Raw genomic sequence first — 24,225 nt, forward strand, 5'->3', positions numbered from 1 at the left:
ATCAATGTGTATGCTGACCCGGGGTTAAATTGGTGTAGGAAGAAGTGTGGAAAGACATTATCAGTGAGCTCCAATGCTATGATTCTCCATAGCAACCACAGAAAAATAATATGTTTCAATACAGGCATCCTGTTATTGTGAAAATATAATTAAATAAAAAAGTAACACAGCTTCAGCGGCAAAGGAGAAAGAAGTGACTTTGTAGAAATTGACTGCAGGGATGACTATGTGATGGCGAATGTGCTACTTACAGAATTTACATTTTTTTTAGGTGTACATTGGGGTTGCTAATATAAGGGCAGTGCTATGAAAAGGTATGTTCCCCTTCCTCATTTCTTCTTCTTGTTATTTTTTTACACATTTAGCACAATTAACAAATTCAAATGATCAAGCGAATCATCAACCATTAGACAGAGCTAATATTAGAAAGCACTAATGTACTTTTTAAATGAGGATTTCATTTATTAGGGGAAATAAAGCACACATTCCCCATATAGGGAAAGTGATTAAGTTAGAAAACCCTCCCCCACAACAATCCACAAACCAGCAAAACCCCGAGGAGGTTGTGAGAAGTATTACAAAAGACTCTGTAGGGAATGAATAGTTTCAAGACTGTAGTGAATAATTCTGTTTTGATTGAGTTTGAAATATTTGACTGATTTCATTCTGCTTGAATAAAGTATATCACTGCTTAAATTGAGCTCATATCTGTTAATGGGGAAGACCTCAGGAAGAAGTTAGGCGCTGGATGAATCAGTCATTGCAGAGAAGTTATGCTGATTTGATTTTGTCTTGTATTCATATTGCGTTATGACTTCCTCTTTTATTTCAAAATCTTACTCACCTCTTATTTCAGGTAATTGCTTTCTTCCCACGCTCGTTTCCCAACAGTGTGATTGTCTACCCCGCCCTGCCTCGTTCTACCTGTTCCCCCCTCACCTTGTATAGCCTGCATCTCTCTTTGTCCTGTGACAGTTCAGCTTGTCCTGTGTGTTAGACCAGCAGTGTCATTTCCATTCCAAGCTCCGTGCTAAATCCAGTTTTGTGTGTTCCATGTCATGCTAGTTTTTTAGGTATTTAATATTTTAGATATGCTAATTTGGTGCTTTGTTTCGTCTAGTTTTCTATGTTATTTCCTAAACCAAGTGATTTTCAGTTTTGTTTTGTTTTCCTGATGTAAGAGTTGTACTTGGTTAATAGAAATTGTTTATTTTGTACTTTGTCTCAAGTTATGTATTTTGGCTCCAGTTTGAGTTTGGCTGCCATGTTTTTATACCTTTAAAAGAGACTAAGGCCATTGAATCATCACCTTCCTGGTGTGAGAGTTGAGCTGGCCTCCCGTGTTGGAATGCTTGGATAACAATACGTTAGTCTCTTGGTGTAACTGGCAGTGCATTTTAGACAAAGGCCAGTGCTCTAATTGTTCAATGACTTACATCCACATTTCTCAGCTTAAAAAAATAAATGCTCGCCACCAAGCATCACATTTAATGAGCATCAAAACACAATGTTCCACATTACTGGCTGCACACTTCAGTCAGCGCAGACTCATTACATGTATATTGTGCAGCTATTGTGCAACTAAGTAATGATTACTGTCATGACTCGACTGTGAAAAGCGTCTGAATGCTTTATTAATGCAGTTGGTTCTGTTGGGAAATGAGCATGCCAACATTTCAGTATTTACTGTCACTCAAGTGTGTAGCTCTGCTCCGTTTTTTTTTTTCAAAGTAAGTTGAGCTTGAGATAATTAAATGAATAAGGTGAAATAACTATGATAACTCATGTCTTAATTTCACAAATTGTTATGTCAGTAATTTTGTATTAGTAATAACTATGGTGAGGCTACATGCCTCTATGTGAGGCACCTCACATTCACTTCGACATCCCTTATTGAGCTCCTCCAAGGACATTTCACTAAAATGAAAAATTGACTTAAAACAAACCTGAGAGACAACTGACCAACATAAAAAACTAGAGTTGGCTGTTCAACATGTTTCTTTTAATGGCGGTGAAACATCGTGGTATGGATCAAGTCCTGTCATTGGTCAGAAAAATTTTCCCACCAGATTGACCCAGTGTAATAAAACCACTAATATGATAGGAAGAAACATGTGATGTACCTTTATTCCTTTTTTTTTTTTAAAGATCCACAGTTTAGATTTATTTTTGGTCTTTGAATGTGCATGGTTAGGTCAGTGTGTCACACACAATAATGTGTTGATACATACAGTAATTAATTTTACACACGCCACATGTCACTAACATGACAAGCGAGCCAGCAAAGTCTAAAATATTATTACAAACATTCAACTTGTGAATTCATATTCCCCATTTCATCTCCTTATCATTTTAAGTCTGAGGGGTCTCTGATAGTGCTTGCGCTATGTTCAACTTAAAACAGTACATGCTTAAACACTTGAATGCACACAACTGGCTGCAATGGCTGGTAGATGAAGTATGCAGTCAGATTTCTTTAAAAAAAAATTAAACTAACAAACTGGCAACAAATTTTTAAAAAAGAAAAAATGAGCGTGCTGCAAAGACAATACACATTTCACTTTCCCTGTAATCTGCTCTTGCACCAGTAAATGTAAAATAAATAAAACATAAATACTGAGGCCAGAGCATCCAATGGACCACAAATGCTCTGCAACAAACTTATCAATCAATTAATCAATCAATCAATCAATCAACATTTATTTGTATAGCACTTATTCACATCAGCAGACATTTCAAAGCACTTTGCAGACAGAGAAACCCAACAGAACCCTCCAGAGCAAGCATAAGCGACAGTGGCGGAGAAAAACTCTGAGGAAGAAATTTCCCGGCCGGGAATCAGACTCTGGAAGGCGGTCATCCACCTTGACCGGTTGGGTTGGAAAGAAATATAATGGAGATGGGGATGGTTCATGAATGTTCAAACACAAAGAAATCAGTAATTTATGGAAGCTCATAGTTAGTTATATTTGGATATTCTGAAATTTGGAGTGAAAGTTAAAAAAAAATATGGCTCCAAAAACATGGCTAAATGTAAAGTAAAAAGAAGAAAAAGCAAATCGTCCACAAACATATCTGCCTGAACTTATCAAAGTTAATTAAAATAAATAAATTAAATTCAAAAGCACCCGCGATTAATCACACATCTCCAAAATGTATCTGACACTCCTCACAGATGCTCCTCTGCCCGTGAGCGACGGCCTTGTGGATGTTGCGTATTTGCCATAGCAACGTTTACGCGTGCGTGACGTCTTTATGCTGCGACGATCGCTCTGCCACGTCACCTTTGGGAGACTCGTGTTGTTGTGTTGGTGCCTGAGCCTGTTGAGCCACACTTCTCATGTATGTCGGACATCGTTTGGATTTAGCGAACACTGACAACGACCGACATGCTGACGTCGGAGGGTTTCACCAGCTTTCCTCTCCGGATGTGGGAGAAGGTTCTGTCGAAGGTGAGGAGAGCTGTTGTTTTTATGGACGACAGGTGTGCGGAGGCGCTGCACTGGAGCGGAGGTGCTGCTGTCTTACTGGAGGCTGGGGCCACAAATGTAAAGGAGTTTTCCAGCTTCGAAGCCTGCAGTGCGGATGAACCCAAAGCCGTGTTCGTGGTGAGCACGTTACTGAAGGGCAGGACGGTGGACACCATCAGAGACATCCTGTCTCTCAGTCACTTCCAGTACTGCGTCGTCGTCACCGCCGTCGCTCATTCCGTCCACCTGTTCGCCAATAACGTCACGACGGACATGGAAGGGAGTCCCGTGTTCGAGCAGTTCGAAGAGAAGCTGTGTGAGTGGATGGGAAACATGAACTACACGGCTGAAGTCACCCACGTCCCCGTGGTGTTCGCACCTGTGTCGCCGCACCTGCTCCTCACGCCCACCTTTGCGCACCTGTTTCCGTTGCTCGCACCGGATCTGGTGTCGATAAACTCAAAACGACCCGAGAAGAAGAGGTTCGGAAGCCTGGTGGACGTCGACATTCACTCTCTCCCTGTGGAGCTGCAGCTTCACATCAAATCGTTGGCTTCAGGATTGAATTCACTGTTTGAAGCTACAGGAACCAGGGAGGAGAGTTTTGCTGTGGGCCCGATGAGCCGCATCATAGCGGGGGAACTCTCCAGTCACCCCCAATCCAAAAACCGTAGGAAGACAGCCGCTAACAAAGCATCCATCATCTTCATCGACCGGACGATGGATCTCACAGGTGATGTTCCCATCCTTTTTGGATCATGCTACGTCAGCTGCTTTTCGTTCGTAAAGTGAACTCTATTAACATCATTGATTCCCCAGGAGCTGTTGGTCACCATGGCGACAACCTGGTGGAGAAGATTCTGACAGTTCTGGAGCCTTTACCCGGTCATGTGACAGATGCTCAGGTCGACATCCTGGAGCTCACAAGTCTGCAGAGAACACCTCACCCACAGACCGCACTAGCCCCCGGCTGTCTGGCACAGACCAGGTGAGGCCCCGTCACATCTATGAGGAGCACCATTTAATACCCTTTTTGTTTGTTGGTGTTAAATATGCACACAGGTGTTAATCGTAGTAACAGTAACTTTATTGATCCCTTGAGGAGGATCCGTCAGGGAAACTGACATCTCCGTCGCACTACACACAGCACAGTGAGCACACAAAAGCACACAGAAAGGCATAAATAGGCATAAGAGTTAAAGTGTTTATTGTGCGTGTGAGACAGCACTGGAGAATAACTTCAGTAACCTAGATTTAGTGATCTTTACTAATAAACAGCATTCGTCTCTTTGCATTGATCGCTTGAAGCATTTTTTAAAGAGAATCTTAAACTTGACGGTACTTGCTTTTCAGGAAATATAGTAAAAGAGCACATTATGTATGGGTGAGGTGAAACACAGGAGAATCAAAGAACAAAGAACGGTGGAGACACTGATATTTATTTGACACTTGAAGTTCCAGTGAATGGTGTCGTATATGAACTGTACGATTACTTTTCACCCTTAAAGACACCACTTGAATTTTGTTTGGGATGGATGAAGTTCAGGGAGGCACAGTGGGTAGTGTTGAGGGGGTTTTGTGTCACTTCTGTGCTGAGTTAGTGTGTTCTACCTGTGTCACACCAATTGTGACTTACATCACACCTGGAGGTGTGAGTGTGAGTGTTTGTCAGTAGCTTGGGATTGGCTCCAGCCAACCTGCCAAGTTCAGTCTATTTATCATCCATCCATCTGTGCGTGTGACAATGTTAATGATAAAAATTACTATTTAAATTGAATACCGTGGCGACTGGGATATTTGGTAAAAACAGAACTAGTCATCCATAATTCATACTGGCTTTTGGGAAATTGCAATTGATATTATTTATTATTTATAGCTTTTTGTCAGTGTTCAATTAGCTTAGAAACAACTCTCAAGTTAATCAACATTGAAAATCATTTTCAGTTGTGGCTCTGCTCTCAGTTCTTCGGTGTGTTCAGTGATCTTTCCCATAATTATCTCTAGGTAGGTGTCGTTGTGTGTGTCTCTACATTTGAGCTCACAGAGGACCGTGTTTTCTACAATGGGAGCAAAGAACCCATAAACACATCCAATGTGTCATTGTACTGTATTTTCAGTGTGCAGGTATTTTGTCTACTATGTCTGACATCATGCAAAGTGGAAAATATATCACCTTAGAGAGAGGTCTCTTGTTTTTGTTTATTTTATCTTAATGTGAGAGGAGTGTTTACTGTGTATTACTTCAGTCAGTGTCAAGCATGCAGAAATGTCTTTTACTTGAACTATTTGGGGCCAATCCAAAGCAAATCGTCTACCTCTGTTACCACAACAGAAAACCTTTTGTATATGATTTCCATCTAGTAAAACACACATTTGTGCAAAAACGCATCTTCCAGCTTGGAGTGAACCCCCGCTGAGTGAGCTGAGTGGCACATGATCTAGTTTAGGTGTCTGTTGCTCACTGAAGCTTGACTCTCATCTTGGATGTTCAGATACACGTGTTCCGTGTCTGCAGTGGAGTTGTTGGACATGCTAAGGATTAGTCCTACATGATTTGTTCCACTCCCACTTTGCCCCTTTATGTGGCTGCGTGAGGAAAAGGTTTTGAGTGAAAAGAAGAGTTTTGTGGCTGGAACTCTCTGACCACATGCATGAATGGGCTTACGTAAACACTGAGCGGGGACCATTCTGAGCTGGCTGGGAGATTCTGAAGGAACTATTCTTAGATCTTTCTAGTCAGTGTTTAGTAGATATCATAAGCAATTACTGATAACACACATAGAAATGTTTGTCTCAAGTCGTAGTGGTGTTGATCTGAAAGTCTTGGTTGGGCTTGACGGCAGCTGTTGGATGATGCAGAGTACCCCTCAGGCATTGTCCCTCAAAAATGAAGGGTATATGATATAACTGCCTTCAAATGTGCAGCTCACCATAAACAAGAGTTTAAGTCAGTCTTTTTAATAAGTTCAGACAAGCCTGCGCCAATGCCTGTTTAAGGAGGTTTCAAGCTTTACTCTGTCCCAATTCTACAAAAGATACAAAAGCGAGTTTTTCTAGAACGGATCGTTTTCACTGCATGAAGTGGGCCGTCTCTTGAAAAGTCTTTGATTCCACTGAATCCATGTGGTTTGATTGTCTATGTAATAAGTTCTCCCATGCTGTATGTTTATTTGATTTGTTGAGCTCTTTTTAGGTCAGACTACATGATGTTTGTGTTGGTTTTGTTGTGTAGACCAGCGCAAGCCTTTAAATATGAGGTGCCGACCTAATTTGGACCTGTCCTATAATATGATATGTCCTTCAGTAATTCCAGGATATTATTAAGGATTACAGTGTCTTAAACATTCACTGGGTGGTTGTTGATTCTACGACCAATACTTACTGTACAGTTATTGTTGTGTGGTCTTTCACAACTTCATGAGTACTTTTCTTATTTTAACCTGTAAAAGGATAAAGAACTTTCACTCTGTGGCCCTCATAGACACTGAATACCAGAGATAACGTATACTTGTGCGAGTGACATGCACATACATGCATACTTATCTTTCCTTTCCTTTTTCTTTGTTTTTTTGCTTTCTGTCTTAACCACATTTTTGTATTATGGCATATTTTTTATATTAAATATATTAAATATGCCATTACATATGCCTGTACATTATTTTCTCTATAGATGGAAAGTGAGTGGAAGTGGCGGTAGACTGGTTTTTTTTTTTACGTGTTTGTGTTTGTGGTCAGCAGTCTGCGTAATTTGGTGTGCTTGGCTGCACAAGCCTTGTAATCCTGAATCGGACGTATGAACCTCATTGACAGAGGGCACCAAGTTTGCCTCAGTCTCCGACTGAACCCCACACCCCTGTCATCTGGCCGCCTCCGACCTTGATCCTGCGGTGGGACTGTGTGCATGTGGCCAAAAGTGAGTCCGGGTGGCCAAGATTCTCTGGCCTGCTTCAAGAGCTGCTGAGCTAGAGCCAGCAGAGTAACCAGCCGCACCCTGACATGTGAAAACACTCCAAGGCTGCCATCTCCTCAAATATGTCCAGTGACTGCTGCATGTGCACCACCAGGAAGGAGGAAAAACACCTATTTCTGTCCTAGCTGGGAAATATGATAAAAAAATTAAAAAAAAAACATCATGTATGCTTATTTGAGCTCAGGCTATGTGGGAAAAGGCACTAAGTGCTATGAGTTTCCATAGAAACATGTCTGTTGTTGTGCAAGGTCTGCTAGGTCTATACTGATTCTGGCATCATCATTATCATCATCTGGATCCTTGCCTTGTGCCTTTATAAAAATCATAATTCATGCACTAACTGTTTTTCATGGTCCTCTCTCACCAAAGTTGAACCTGCAGCCGATGATAAATGTCAGTGTGTGGAAAACAAATTGCAGTGGTTCTACAGTTTAGTGTGTCGCACCGCGCCGGAAGTAAAAGCAGCCACAAAAGCTGCTTTTTCTTCTTTAGAATAAAAATATTCCTATAATGGAAACCTTTTTTTAAGCGCACATAACTAATCGAGCCAACTTAAATAACTTGTTATTTTGATGCTTCTCCACCCTCTCCCACATTTTATTTATGTATTATGCATCTGTACAAGAACGGTAAACATTGTTTTCCATCATTTCATCATTTTTCACACTTCTGTTGTCCATTATAAATTGGATTGTGTGTGTGTGAATTGGGTTCATTTTTGTCTATCTTTTTATATATAGGCTCTGCAAGAATGTAGACATAGGGCAGAATTCTGAAGCTGACACCGCTGGTCCATTTCAAGTCCTGTGCCTCTGTTTTTTCTGCTGCCTAATTCAGAGTTCCTTTCTAGTGTCTCATTCTAAAAGCCACAGTACATCAATCACTTAGATTACTTTCACCTGAACAACTTGTACTCCGTGTCCCCGACAAGACCGAGATAAAAAACCTATTCCACCTTGTATGCCATCTTCTGCTCTATCACTAACTTCTACTGCAGAAGACACTCTTATTTTTGAAGAAGTGCGGGCATTTATTCAGCGAGGATCAAAGGGGTAAAATACCCTGCAAAGATGGCACTTTACACCCCCAGCTCCATTTACTCAATGAGCCCCTCCAGCTGTCTTCCATCTGAAATGTTCAACTAACCAGGAGACATGAGGGGAGGAGACGTCTGCATCAGCCGCATACAGACCTGTCAGTTTCTTGTCTTCTTCCAGAAAACAAAGTGTTAACAATTTTTACATAAACAGAAGTTGAAATTATTTGACATATAGATAAATAGAGGTAATTCTACTGTTTAAATACTGTGAAGCAAAGGAAGTTTCTTGCTGTTGTTATCAGCCTTGTGGGTAATAACTGTGTGTGTGTCTTGACCGATTGGCCAATAAGAGTGTGTTTCTCCCCTCTTCTTCTCACTTCCTGGAGACTAGTCCTCCCTCCTTTTTCTCTCCATAAATCCGCTGGGTCATCTGTCCTTCTTGCCAGGACACACAGACACTCAAGGCCAAGTCTGGTTCTGGTCCGCCTCAGTTTCTCATGTACTCATGTACATGTGGATGTTTAGAGGAAAGCGACAGTGTGTTTTTGCCCCATTAAAACACTCCATAAATTAACTCACCAAGGACTGACCTTGCTCAATTCAATTAACGCTGGATATCTTGCAGGCAGACCTGTTGGAAGCTGACAGATCTTTTGAATCATCCACACTGGGGAATAGATATTGGTTGGCTTACGCTGTCAGCAGTGTGTGATGTTTCACTAAGGATCATTACATTAATATGCACTGGAGAGACTGCAGTTTGTGGATATAACTTGTTCTAAAGAGGCTGACAGGTTCCCAGAAGTGGTTTCAAATATTTATGAGCTGTGCTAAGTTTCTGCTCTCAACAAAGATGTTCAGACGTGTTTAGATAAAGACAATCCAAATGTGCTCTTTTACATTTTCTCACTCGCGTCATTCAGCGGTCTTCTTCTTCTTCTTCTTCTTCAGCGGTGCAGGTAGTTTTTATTTTATGCACAGAGATTTAAGATGCATGACATCTGGCACCTGTTGAACTTCAATTTCATTTGACCTATTATTTATACATCAAATGAATTATTGTTTATAATAATTCATTTATTAATTATTATTATTATTATTCATTCATCCATATTCTTTACCACTTATTCCACTTTTGTAGCTCATGGGGGTTGCTGGAAGCCTATCCCAGCTGAATTAATTATGCACTGCGGAGATACACGAACGACAAACAACCACTCTTGCTCACACTTACGGGCAATTATTGTTAATATTATTACTACTATTGTTGTTGTTTTTAGTAAACGTGACTGTTAATTTCTTTTAAAAGTAATTCCGTTTCTCTTTCCAATTTATTGAGGTGAATTTTTCAGCCTAGCAAAAACTAAGCAAAGTTACTGTCTGCTGCTTTAGGGTTTGACTTTGACTTCACAAGCGTGTCTTTTTGATGTCTCTGTCGAAACAGATCAACTGGTGTTGGAAAAAAATTAAAAAATACCCAGATGGGGGTTGCTAATGACGATCTTATGCATCAACACACTGCTGTCATAAACAACTGGTCACCATATGTGGTTACTGACAGCTGATGTTTAACTAGGGTGAGCTTTTACTTGCTTCATGAGACTCGTAATACCATCTTCTGTGACATCATCATCGACGCCATCTGTTTTATTATTCACGTCACGTAGAGTCTAATGCCTTGGTGGTGGAGGTGGCTATAGTGGAGAAAAGGAAAGATAATGACTGATAACAGCGTTCAATCAAAACATGTTAATACCATAATGTGGCACCATTGTCAGTCAGAACTATACATTAATATTCATTCATTTGCTCTAAATTCTTATATTATTTGACAGCTTAAGTCTTCAGGACAGCAAGTCACAATAGTTAAAGTTCCTCCACCAACCATCTTATGTTGTCACCAGCATCTGTTTATCGTTTGTTTTTAGGGAATTACACAAAAACTGCCAGACGGATTTTCATGAAATTAAAGGGGTGGGCATGTGACAGCGCCGGATCCAGGAATGTCTTCCTCTCTTTGACTTTCCATAGCGCTTTTTTTTTCTCCACCATTTCCCTCTATTATCCACAAACCACGAACCAGAATTTGATGAAACCTTACAGAGAGTTTTGCACTTGTAACAAGGAAGCCATTAAGTTTTGAAGTGGCTCTGGATGGATGAAGTGTTTTCCCTTTCCTGAAAATTGTGAGAGGAGGCTTTTTTTTTACTGAAAGGGGAGGTGGGGGGCAGAAAACATCACAAAATGTTTTCTGCTCTGGAAGCCTTGATGCTACGGAGTTTTAAAAAAATACATTGTGTGTAGTTTATACAAGTCAAACAACATCCATCTCGTCTTTTTTTGTGATCAGAGGCCAATAGAAATAAATGTTGAAGCTAATCTGACGTGTGGTGCGGGGGAGCCGCATTACACGTCAGATGTAACTTGTTAGTAAAGCCTCGCATGTACATGTGTGTAAACTGGAGTCAGGGGTACAAACATAAACACTGGAGTCTGTGTGCACCCAGAATGTTTGACCCAGTCATTAGGGGCCAACAGGATGAGAAGTAAATTTAAGAAATCCTGAGTCAGAATGGTATGTGCTGAATCACACACTTCCAGGAACACCAGCCCCCTCCTCACCTCCAAATTCATTAATGACCTGGACTCCATTGAAGGTGCTTCTCCCCTTGTAAGGAGCTGTTGAATACGGCATCCCTCTTTTACAGTAGTTTACTGCTTAATGCGACAGTACTCTTTGCACATCTCATGGAATTTAGTTAGGGCTCAAACGCCTCCACTCTCCAAACACACCCACTCATCCTGTCCAAGCAGGCCAAAGAGGACACGCTCTGTGGCGCACGCAAGCCAAGTGCAAGAGTGCCCTCCTCAGGCCGGATCCCAGCGTCCTTTTCAACAGACGGTCACACTTAACGCTAGCAGATGGCCAAGCACACGCACCCCACATTCTCAAACAACCCCCCCCCTCCATCCTTCCATAGTGGAGAAGTTACTCATCACGGTTCCTGGCTGGTTATGAAGCCTGTCTCACACCCCGCCAGTATAAACCTCACCTCTCACCCCTCAGCCTTGCTTGAACCCCCACCTTCTACTGACCAAATGGCTGAGGGAAAAAACGTCAGAGGGAGAGATTCAGTCGAGGGGGGTGGGGGGGGGGTGGGGCTGGGATGGGCAAAGAGCCAATCAGAACCATATTTCATCCTCGCAATCAAGTCCGTCCTGTCATCCACAAACACACACACACACACGGATGCACGGGGATTGTGTGTAAACACATGCAGATGCATAAACACATGGCTGCTCACGTACGGCTTGGTCACATTATTATGTCGACCGTGACTAATATGTGGGACTTCACAATTTTGTAATCGTAGCAGGGTTGTTGTTTTTTTTAAATCTAGTGGAAGGGAGGGGTTTATCTAAGGGATTATTCACCAGAAATTACCCCGCGTCATAGCTCTTAGGCAATAATTGCAATGCACTACTGCATTTTAATGTATTAATCAGGACTTAAGCAACTCTTCCCGCTTTTTTTGAGTTTTTGTTTTAGACTCTTGCCCTGGGCTGAGTCCTGTTTGACGGTCTTTGTGTCTGGTTCTGGTGTGAAGATGGCGGCTATCCCAGAGTGAGCCCCTTTCCATCAAGCCCCAGCCCAGCGTCTGGAACAGATTACATCTGATATTAAACACATGGCAGCAGTTAGAAAGTAGAAAAGACTAGAGAAGAAAAAAAAAGGTTGAAAAAGAAAAGAAAAGAACGACAGTGGGTTTGTCAAACGGCTCGCTCTTACCTTTCCTCTCTTTGTCCTTATCCCGCTTTTTCTTTTTGTTCTTGCTGCATTTTCCGATCAGTCCTGAGAGGATGTAGAAGACTGTGTCCATGTCAGTCCAGCTGTCAAAGGCAATGATGGAGATGTAGCCTTTTGATGATGAAGCTGCCCAGGGACACTCTTTTTATTCCTTCTTACAGAGACTTGAGAACTGTTTCCAACTCTCATGGCAGATGGCAATTGTCTTACACTCAATGTCTCGTCCTCAGGCTGCCATTAGAGATGTGTGTTTATGTGTTTCACAACCTAACAGATAATGAGTAAAGAAACTGGGGACGGTATCAAAAAGGAGTCTTTCTCTCCAGATTCGGCTGTTTAGTTGCTAATGTAAGGACAGCGCAGATTTGTTTATGGTGGCTAGAAAACATTCCTGATGTTTCCTCTGCTAATTTCAACTTTTTCCTGTGAGGAGTCCCAAATGGGGGTCACCACTCCCCGTCCAACAGGCTCTTTATCAATGGGACGAGTCCTCAATCACGTCTGTGTTGTCTCTGTTGTCCCGTTGTGTTTATACTTGTAGTCCAGCATGGTCTGAACAAGCTGCAGGAGCAGCAGCACTTTCTCACCGTGGCATTGCTGAATATTAAAAGACAACCTTTTCTGGAAGTGTTTTTTCCTTTTAATGAAATGTTTGTTTTATTTCTTTACCAGATCACCTGTAGCACACTCGCTATGGGAAGCCATGCTGACCAGTAAACATAAAGAGGCAGTGATGGAGGTTCGTCGGCAACTAGTCGAGGCTGCCAGCAAAGAGAAGCTGCCAATCAAGATGAGCATGGGTAAGAAACGTGTCACAGAGAGAAGAAAACCAAAAACAAATGCAAAAACCTCAAATGTGACCCTCCACAGCTAATAAAAGCATCATGGGTGACGATTGACATAAGAAAAATGTGTACGAGTGTTGTTGTGCAGAACCATAGCGCCTCCTGTTGAAGGGCAATGTCTTTGCATTGACATGTACTTGCCATGCGTCCACAGAGGAAATCTGAACCACATGTTGGCTATTACGACACACACACATGCACACACACACATGCTCTCTAACACACACGCTGCTTTTGAAAACTATTGTTGTTTGCTAATGAAGCAAAGGCAGCTGAAGCGGAGGATAAAAATATGTGTTGGCACGCAAAAAATAAAGTCATTACAGTTACGGTACAGTGCAATCATGCACGTTCACCTTTATGCTAACTCCTAACTCAATGGGTAATGGATGTGCTGCAGTAACACACGCGTAGAGCTAACACACATGTAAGCATCTGGCAAAAAGACCAGGTTAGGGTTAAAAGGGAGGGATAATGCGGTCCCTCAGCTCCTATAATCTGTGAGGTAAAGAAAAGGCCTCGTCTCTCATAACAACCAGGTTGTAATATGTTGGAGGTCAGACAAACACGTATGCGCACACACACACCACACACACTCTGCCAAGTGTTTACATACACATGTTGGTTTCCTTTCACACATTTGTGCTAAGCGGCAGTCTGTCTCATCTGGACGTTTGCCACATGGTGGGTTAATTTAGACTAATGCACCAGCAACAAGGACTGGAGCCGCAATAGAAGGAACAAAGAGACAGAGAGAGAGAGAGAGGGATGATCACTAAAGCAAGAAAACATGAAGGAGGTGTTGCGTCAAAGCTGCTCCCGCCTGCTGACCGACAGTCTGTTGACTTCATGTCGTCTCTGAGAGGTAGACTAAGAGAAAAACGGGGGAGAGAACGGGGCTCTGTCAGACTCTTCACATACTGAACCTTTATACCCAGCTGGCAGAGGAACAGATTCCAAGAAGCCCCCTGAGCTCACATAGCACCCCCCACATGGTTCCCATCCTACCCATCAGAACCACCAGCAGCATTCTCAATCCATCATTCTGTGCTCAGATGAAGCCAAGCCAAAACCCAGTAACACAAAACTCTGCGCATTAATACCCATCTGCTTTCTCAGTGCCCACTCACTCACCAGGAGAGTAGCATTTTCCACCGCACCTCATCACTTTCTCACTCTTGTAGGTTTATGCAGATCAGTGGAGAAATGCTGTCTCAGGATCCTCCAGGCGCTGCTTTCTCACATTCACACTGACCAAACTTGGCCTCTTTTCATCTCAATAGAATAGAATAGTTCTTCCACAGGGAGATGGAGGGAATATTTTATTTCTCAGAGAATGAGTGTGACCTGTCAGGTTTTTCTAAAGCACAATGGGATGATGAAATTGCACAGCGTGCGTGTGTGTGCGTGTGCGTGTGTGTGTGTGATTGTGTGTGATTGTGTAAAATCCAGTATTTAACTTGGGTGTTTGTGTTCGTAGCAGGGTTTGATTTCAACCATAAATGGGTGTCCATATGTTCATCTGTGCGTGTGTGTGTGTGTAATATCTGATATTAGTATACATTGTGTGTGCTGATACTGCCGTGTAACTCTCAATTAACTTGTGTATGTGCATAGGCTTCTTTTGGTTTAAGCCAGGTTTTTATTTGCATTCATCGTGTCAGTCACTGTGTCATTTCACTATACTGGCAAATAAGTGTCATCACACATTTTTAAATCTAAATTTAAATGACAATGGCAGTTTGTTTGGATTAATGGTTGAGGGGTTACAGTGTGCCCCTCATATCGTAAAGGGTTCATGAACACAATTCCTTTCTCTAATTAATACAATTCTTTTATTTTTAAAAAAATGAGTTTTTTAAAATACTTTATCTCAACTTGGTACAAAAAAATTGAAATCAGAAACTCATACGTTACAGTGATAATTTCAGCAAAGGAAGCGCAATAGCTTTAGTGAAATTAATCAGTCAGCAATTCAAATTACGTGTCAACTTAAGAAAGAAAAAAAACCATTACATGTTATCTGTTATAATTCAAAGGTCATCTATTCAGCAAGAAACTCTATTTATACATCATTTATGATCAAATACAGGCCTCATGCATGATGGTGTGTAGTTTTTGGTCATGTTAATGTCATTGCTCAAGAGAGGCTGATGTCAGCGTGTCTCCCAGTTGGTCCGTCCAGCGTTTTTGTCTAGACGAAGGTTAAATTGAATTGCGTTCATTTCCTGATCCCCAGAGGATGACTCATAAGTACTTTGATGACCCGTTTAATTTCATTGAGCGCCATCATCAGGTCAAATTTTCATCCAATACTTTGGTTTATGACCGAATAGCCACAAAACTGATGACATTCATGTCTGTCTCAACAGTACTATCTTTGCTTGCGCTAATCAGATGCTAATTATGTGATGAACATGTTGGCTGTGCTTAGCCTCTCCATGTTAGTGTCATCATGTTAACAGTATTCAGCTGAAAAAGACTGCTGAAGTGCAGCATTACAGAACCAGTCTGGCTGTACAAAAGCAGCATGAGCACAATAATGTGGCCCAACTAAGACCTGGTTTCATCCAGTTCAGAGATACAGAGAAGTGCTTTGAACTGTAAATAATCTGCAGACATTTCTAACTGAAAACCAATCACAGACAAAAATGTCGTTCTTCAATGCAGACATGAAGAAGACCCGAGTAAAACGGTGATGAATCTGCTCCGTCGTGTCCTGTGCTTATCCCTTTTGTCCGATATAGTTGTGACAGAAGCCTCAATGTGCATCTACAAATAAAAGATGTAGGGCTTTCCTCCACTTTGAGGGCATAAATAAAAATAAAAAAATGGCTCGTCTTTCCTGAGTCCCCCCCGTCTATGCAGAATTACTTATGAGGCTGTCCAGCTGCTGAGGCCAGCCACCACTCAGCTACAAGTTGACATCAGACATCACTTAGCCGCTGAGTAACCCTGTACACCTAGAATACAAGGCATCCTCCTGTAACAGAACTAAATCATTGTTAACCCTGGTCATTTTTTAACATTTCTCGGAACTTTGATCACAGCCGGGCCTCAGTTGTCACCCGAGCACGCGAGGCTAAAATGTTTATTGCAAGGGTCTAAAAATGTGATTTGTTAGATGGTTTGTCTTGCAATAAATGCACCCACTAGAACAATAAAACGGACTGACTTTTTCCACCAGTTAATTTGCACGTGAGAGGCAAATTAAAGCTGACGTTGCTTTTTTTTGTTTTTATCCTGATGTGTCATGTCAGCACTTTTTTTCTGCAATATAGCCCAATGAAGAAAAGCATGTGAATTTTCATGCAGTTTGTCCTGCATGTGGACATTCAGGGTTAAATATTATTCAAACATTTTGTCTTACCCTCCCATCATCACCACAACCACCCTGCTTGGTTCAGCCCTCTGCCACCTCTCCACGTTCAGGTTCAAGTTTGTGTGATGTGAAAAGGTATTTGGGAAGAATAGAGTGTTTCTAACTCAACGGTTTTATTTGCATGTAATCACCATTTCTAATGATGTGAAAATGTTTGCCTAATGTAGTGTGGTTGAAGATAAACAGTCGTAAAAGATAAACAGACTTTTTCTGTAGATCTGCCATGGAAAATTAGAATTTTCTTTCTATCAAGCAGTAAAAAATTGTGGCATGACATGTTTGAGTTAATTTGCTTGACTTGATATTGCATGTTTTGTGGTTTGACTTTTACACAGTCACATTTCCATATTGATGTTGATGGGATCATGCAGCCCAATCATGCATACTGGTAAACCTTTACACAGATTGGTAGTCAGCAGAACACAGCCTGGTGAAAAATCACCACATTTTCAACTAATAAAGAAAATGCATTGATGCTTTTATGTCTTTTAATGCTTTCAATTAATATAAAATCGCAAAAGGGCTGTTTTCAATATTTAATCTGTGCAGCACTGGACAAATTCCAGCACTGCTATTTCTAACACCCTAGTGTAAAACTACAGCTGACAGATCATCTGCCTGACATTCATTTTGCATCTGGCAACAAGATGTTTGAGGAATCGCAGAGCTTTTTTGAGGGAAGTTTTGTTGCATAGATAAGAGCTACAGCTCGGCCAGCGCTGCTTGATTTTTTTAATGGAGAGCAGGCTTTTGTGTAACTTTCTTGTCCTGAGCACTTTTCTCTATTTTTTTTTTCTTCTTCTCGGTCTTACATTTTCTCACCAAGTTTTAAAGATCTACCCGACCTACAAAGTCTAATTGTATTTGGCCAACAGCGTACCATTCTTTGGTTGCCTATTCTTAGGTGAAGTTATGCTTGGCTGTCGCTTTGGGCTTCTAAGTTCTGTGCTGAATTATAGTTGGCACATCAAGCTTAGCCAACCTCGGTTATGCAGACAGGATTTTATGACTGGAAATGTTCACAATAAAGCTTTTCAGAATTTTGAATATGCCTGCACTGAAGATTATTCTTTAGAAATACTTTAATTACCACCATAAATTTAATTCCTTTTTTTTTAACAGTACAGTTTCTGGAAATAATGTTTCCCAACGAGCTGAATAAACTCGAAGGAATCTGTTTTAATGAGAGGCTTACACATCAGCTGCCTTGAAGTTACTTTTTATTGCAAGCTTCTCTTGATGTTTCCCTCCCATTTTTTTATTTTTTTTCTGGAAGCATTCGCTCCCATAGATTTTGACATCCAGTTTAATAAGTTCAAAAACCGTGTTGTCTTTGTATTTGTTAACTGCTATTATTGCCTCTCGATTCTGGGGCCTCCTGTTCCATTTTTTATTCTGGCTGTCTGTTCCTCTTCTAGTCATGTGTTTGGCCCCACTAAAGAAAACATTGGCCATGCAGTCCAACAGGAAATACTCCCACATCTGGTGCTGGTTCAGAACATCAACATGAAGAAGTAGGCTTTATGGGGAGTTAATGTGTGCCCCCTCTCTGTCCCAGCCCTTGACACAGCTTTTCATACCACCAGGCCACTATGCACCCCTCTATACCCCTTGCAGCATTTACTCCAACTCTTACTGTGTCTGTGAATCTTTGTGAGAAGGACATGGGGGAAATGAAGGACTGTAAGTACAGTACTATGAGGTGTCCAGTCTCTTGTTTGCCTCCATAAACTCAGACAAGAAAACAGATTTATGCTCATTAGTCACAAAGAAAACAGCCTCTTAATACCTCGTATCATTGCCCCCTCCACCTCATCTGTTTATATGCAGACATGTTTAATCATTCATTACAAGAACTGTTGTTGTTCGCTGATATAATTTCCCAGAAATGTTTTCAATAAACAATATTGCTTTTCATTTTAGGATCATTTTCTGCTGCTAAGATAATGAATTGTAACACCATTACAAGTAAAAGTGCACCTTTCTAAGAGTAATGACTGAGTAATTAAAATATTCAGGCGTTGTAATGGGACAATGAAAAAACCCAAAGCATTATTCAAATTAAAGCACTCAGTTGTGAACGGAATAAGCCCCAACCCATGTGCGTTCACTGATAGGTCAATGGGATAAGTTGATTACTGTTACGGCCTGCACTATACCTGCACCCTCAGTGATGCTCTGCCTGATGCTTGATCATATATAGACTATGGCCCTCTGACTGGCACCACCTCATACACACTTATGCACAGCCCTGCCTTTCTCCCAGCCTGTTGATTCTATGCTTGTTGAGATATTATTATGGTTTGTTTTGATATTGGTCATTCCCCTCAACCCTGAGCTGAGTGTGTGATAGATATTAAAAAAGGCTACTCTCTCAATTAGGGGAAGTAAGTGTGTGTATCTGAGACCCTTAAAACCTTATATATTTCCATTTGTTAGGATGACATAGAAGACCATTAGGGCAGCAACTGAAGACTACGACTACACGTTATGATGTACTTTGTCCATTATTAACGCTGATGAATTTGTGATAGCTCTAAATTTTGCCTCAAATACAACTCCATCTTTTTCCCTCCTTGCAGGCCGTGTGACCCCTGAACAGCTGTGCTCCTACGTGCAGCATTTCCGGGGCAATTTGGGGGTGCTAGAGAGTCACTGTGGGGTGCTCCAGCTCAGTTTGGCCACGGCTCAGACGCTTCGCCACCCCAGCCTACCCCGCTGGGATTCCTGCTTGGCCTTTGAGAGGCTGCTGCTGCAGGTTTGCACTTACGTTACTCAAACTTGTCATCCACATGTGTATAAAGTCAAAAGTCTCCTTTTGAAATGGGACACCCACCACTGAAAAAACCACTGAAAAAACCTTATAATATCAAGTTTTTCAGATGCAAGCAATGATCATTTTAAACATCAAGCAATGTGTTTCAAATAATCAAAAGGATGCACACTGGTTTTTAAGGTTGTATTTTTATCAATGGCACATTGATAAACTCAAGTAAAACGACACATTCACTGGCAATTAGTAATTAACTTGGTAAATATTTTATCACCAATGCTCAGCCAGTGAGTGGGTGCTTGTGGTTCTCTAGACGGTGGTCAGAATGTTGTGTTTAGCTGGAAAAAAAGAAATTCCTCTCCTTCATAAACAAGGTCAGTTGTGTTTGTAGGGAAAACATTCGGATCCAGTAAGCGTTGCATAAATGCCAGATTTCTATCATGTTGTTTAGAGGTTTTTTGCATGACAGGATGAGGAGTCTAGTTTATAGGATAGAATGAGGCGGATGTACATGCATGTTTGACTTTGTACAGGTCAGAGGACAAGTGTGAAGGAAAGACAGCAACAGAAGTTAGAGCATAGAATATATCAAACCCTAAACATCCTGTCGCTGATGTTTTACAAACCGCTCACCGAGCTGAATGGTACCATGCTATGAGCTAAGTAATTCTAAAACCATTCTCCTACCTTGCTATTTTCATTGAGGCTGTTCATATTCCTCAAGCTGTAAAGAAAGCAGTTGGACAACAGATGATTTAAGAACGTATTAAACATATTCACAGAAAATAAAGCAAACGTGCTGCACTGGCTCATGCCAATTTAGAATTTGGAAACAACCTCGTAAACCTTGGCCCGCTGCAGGGGCCATCATTGCTTTATTAAACGAAGGAAAAGACTTTAGGGCTTATAGTTCCAGTAAGTATTTGCTTCATGGCTGCACTGTTATCCACTTCCCCCATGGTGCTCCAATATATCTGGTTAATTCAAAAATAGAGCATTCCCACTCTACCTACTTTGAGTCGAGCGTGTCCACAGGTGGAACTGTCTCTTTAAGCCTTGGTATTGAACATAATTGTGTATAGCGCTAGGCAGATGTCCAAAATTCTTCAAGATCAATCTCACAGTCAAGCCTTGAGCATGATAGGAGAGTTGATGTTTGCCTTTGAGTTTTATTGAGGTATTAAGGAAATGAGTTGTCTGTCCTCTTTGCCCCCTCTGTTTATTTAATTTCCAAGTGAGTTCTTTGCTTCATCTCAGCACAGACAGAGAGAAGTTAATTGCATTACAAAAATGGCGGGATGAATGCCTTTGGGCTCTGCATGGTGGTTGGGCTGTGTTTGCTCTGTCTGAGTGTGTGAGGGCTGCTGTGGGTAAGGCTGGGCAGAGCTGGACGCCCCATCACTGGGGGACAGTGTGAGTTCTTTCAAGCCAACTCCTTGGTGGTGCCCTGAGCTTTCAAAGTAGGCAGTAGTCATACTGAAGCAAAAGGCCTTTGAGTTTAGACCCCAGCCTAGTTCATATCTTTTCTGACTACATTATAATTTACACAACTTTTCCTGAGCAGGAGGAAAACTTCTAACTTCTGGTTGTGTAAATTTAACTCTTGGAATAAGGCTAAAAGAAAATCATAAATCATAAAAAACAGTTCAAAATCAGACTGAGAGATTTTGTTTTTGTATTTGCTCAAAAGGAACTATATCTATGAGGGCCTTGCAGCCAGGAAGTTGATAACATCTTTGGCAGAGATGTGGTTACTAACTTAATATATTAGTTGGACATTTCTTTTTAACCATGGGTAGCGTGATATTGCCCTGATGGAGTGTTTTGGATACGTTAACTACTCAATAAAGCAGTATATTTGTGTGAGATGCCTATAGATATCTTCTAGGCTGGCACTGCCACCCTGTCTGCACCCTCACCCCCTCTCCTGCTGCCTTGAGCGCTGGGTGTCTGGCATGTAACTGGTTTTTGGTCTGAATGGCTCAGATTGAGCAAGCTTGGTCAAGCTCCAGCCCAAACTAACAAAATGTGTATGGTAGACGTGTTCATCACTGGGCAGGGGCGGCGCAGCCAAGGTAAAACTCAACAGACTGACTCTTTCACCACTTCCCAGAACATCACAGAAAAACTACCTTCCCATCAATGGCCTAAACTGAGCCTCTAGCTCATCCAGCTAAACGTACACTTTGACTGCATACCTCTTCCCAGAGAGAGCCGATGAAGCTCTATTTTTCATGATTTCTTTAAGGCTGATCTTGTTTGTGAGAGTGCTGTGCAACCTGCTTTTGATCAGTCTGTCACATCATTGAGAATGGCAGTGATGACAGCAGTGCAGTGGAGAAGACCCAGCCTTTCTCACCCCAGCCTGTTGCTTTACTCTGCTGGGATTACTAGGGCATGCCTCTGCAAACATTCACGCTCGAGTTATTACTAGTCACAACGCTGCTCAGACAGAAGACTGCATTCGGCTGCGTGTCCTGTTTTCCCAAGAGTCAGTCAGACTGCCTGCATGGTCCTTATCACAGCCTGCTGTATGTTTCTTTTTTTGTGTGAAATACTAGATGTGTAAACTAAACTAATGCTATAAATCTGAACCAATACCGTCGACGCTCATTGATGGAAGTGCGGAAATAGCCGAATATTCCTCATAATTTAACTTGCACAATGTTTAAATCCAGATGAGTTAATCTAGAAACGTCAGCATCTACAGAAATATGTTAATTTATTACTTATGCTGAATTTCCAACAAGCACTTCAACTCAGCTCCGTTTAAAGTATTTAAGGAGGGTGCCACTCGGACCACTCCATTTAATTCTGTTGTTCAATTATTTTGCCTGTCTGTTAAGGTCTTAAAGAAACTGATCCATTACTAAAAGGTGGTTAATAAGTGCTTGCTACAACTGCTCCAACTCCACGTCTGTGGTTGTTGTGTGTTGTTGTCAATAAGAACATAGCCAGACTGGAGCCTGGTGACCCACGTACTCCATTAACCCCATCAGTACAGTGTCAGTGTGTTCCTGACCCTTCATGTCTGTCCCTTCACCCCTCCTCAACATACACGACCTGTAGATGTTTAATCCTTCAGGTCTGTATTGTGTCAACTTCCTGACAATGAAGTTTGTGTTAGTCTCCTGTTATGTGAACCTTTAAGAAGACACCAATACCCAGAATGATGCAGTTATACGGTATATAACATCTGGATTGTATCATTTCTTGTGGCGATAGAAAAAAAATGCCGATATTGGTTGTAAGTAACTTTCATCTTATCTGAGTTGCATGCCACAGACAGGAGCTTAAGCCTGTAATTGGCCTTTCCCCAGGGTATGGAGTCTGTCCCCACATCCCAGACATTCCCCTTACTCTCCATCTCTGCTGTGTCCCTGCTGTTGGAGATTGTAACAAAGGGGTGTGAATGACTCCAGGGCACTGCCCTGAGATGTCCAGCGCTGACCTTCTCCTGTTCCCCACTGTTTAACTGCCTCACATGTGGCCTGACCTGGACTGATCGTCTCTCCATCTATCTACTCTCAGTACTCTCCATCATCTAACCCTGTATATCCACCCTATAGCCCTGTCAATAGTGGAGCAACACCGGATTGCTCAAAGAAGAAGCCATAGTCTCTCCGGCTCTATCCCATCGCTCTCTCTTTATCCCTTCAAACCACACTTTATCTCACACTTCCCGTTTAATATGTTGTGTTCACTGCATATTTTTGTCTTGTGTTCTTCAAACATGGGCCTCTCTGTATCGTGTACACACACACACACACATACACACACACAACATGAATGTCTGTGCTCCTCTAAAGTCAACTGTATTTTGTAACATAACAAGCTTTCTAAAAATGGAAGAAAGCTGGGTTTATCAGAAGATTGAGTTATTTACCTATCTCTTCCTTCCTGTGTTTAGTTGGGAAGGATTGCAATGGGAGAGAAGAGCAGTGATGGAGTTTACTCCCAGGAAGACTCAAGAATATCCCCCATCCGAAATGTTCTTCCTCTCTCCCCCACCTCTCAACGCCGGTACCCTGAGACGGCTGTGTTTACATTGTTATGCAGAGCTCTGGCCTAATGTACTATCTGTTTAATAGGCTCAGAGAGGCCTGTTTATAGAGAGGGACCTTTTTAGCAGAGGTGATGGGCTGGTAGGCCAGAGGGCAAGACCAACTCATCTCACTTCCTGTTATCATTACCTCTCCTCTCTAAGAGAGAAAGGTGCTTGGCTCATTCCGCTTTCTGCATTAGTTCTCCCGAATGGCTTCGCCATCCTGCTGTCTGTGATTGTTCTCAATCTGTTGAACACAAGAGGACTCAATCAAGTCACTTTGTGTTAAACCTCAGTGGCTCCACACTTTTCAGTGCAGTAGTAATTTGCATGTGATGCATTTTAAATGTTCTGCTAAGCATCTTTTTTACTAAAACCATGTCTCAGTCCACTGAACTGAATCCTTACAGGAATTGCTTTGGTGTTAATTGATGTAGAATTAGAGTTACAGCTCTCAGAATGTTTAAACTGAGAGTAGGATGAGGTCATAGGGGTTTAAGAAACATTTTCTCTTTTACTAATAGCAGCTCTCTTCTTCGATACATTAAACTGTACTGAGTCAGTTGGATCCCCCACATGTGTGTATGCAAGTTTTGTTTTTGTTTTTTTTAAATTCTCTATTGTTTGCTGTGGCTGTTAAACTGTAGAGTCAGAACCCTTGTGTTAGGACGAGTTTTCATGTGGCCAGTTTTTTTTTCTACTCAAATATGTCTTTGGGGCTGTACAAGATTTTGACTGAATGTTTCTCACAGCCTCAGCCAAAGGTTTTTCTTGCTCAGATCGAGCTTGCATAATGAAATGGATGAAATTTTATGGAAATTGTCCATATTGATCTCTCCACTTCAGGGCTCTTTTTGTAATTCAGACTTTTAATTTGCTGAGCTGCATTGTCA

At 41.6% G+C, this 24,225-nt stretch overlaps 1 protein-coding gene across 1 annotated transcript in view; it reads left to right on the plus strand.

Annotated features, from left to right (window-relative positions):
* The first annotated feature begins 3,219 nt into the window (after window positions 1-3,219).
* Window positions 3,220-24,225, plus strand: part of scfd2 (sec1 family domain containing 2) — an 85,382-nt gene continuing 64,376 nt past the window's right edge. The window contains exons 1-4 of the mRNA XM_068319581.1: window positions 3,220-4,203; window positions 4,290-4,458; window positions 12,960-13,087; window positions 19,097-19,272. Of these exons, the coding sequence (XP_068175682.1) occupies window positions 3,390-4,203; window positions 4,290-4,458; window positions 12,960-13,087; window positions 19,097-19,272 (1,287 nt within the window). The 5' untranslated portion in view covers window positions 3,220-3,389. The remainder of the gene's footprint in view (window positions 4,204-4,289; window positions 4,459-12,959; window positions 13,088-19,096; window positions 19,273-24,225) is intronic.

Source organism: Antennarius striatus, chromosome 7 (genome assembly GCF_040054535.1).
Source record: "Antennarius striatus isolate MH-2024 chromosome 7, ASM4005453v1, whole genome shotgun sequence".
In the NCBI taxonomy this organism is placed as follows: domain Eukaryota; kingdom Metazoa; phylum Chordata; class Actinopteri; order Lophiiformes; family Antennariidae; genus Antennarius; species Antennarius striatus.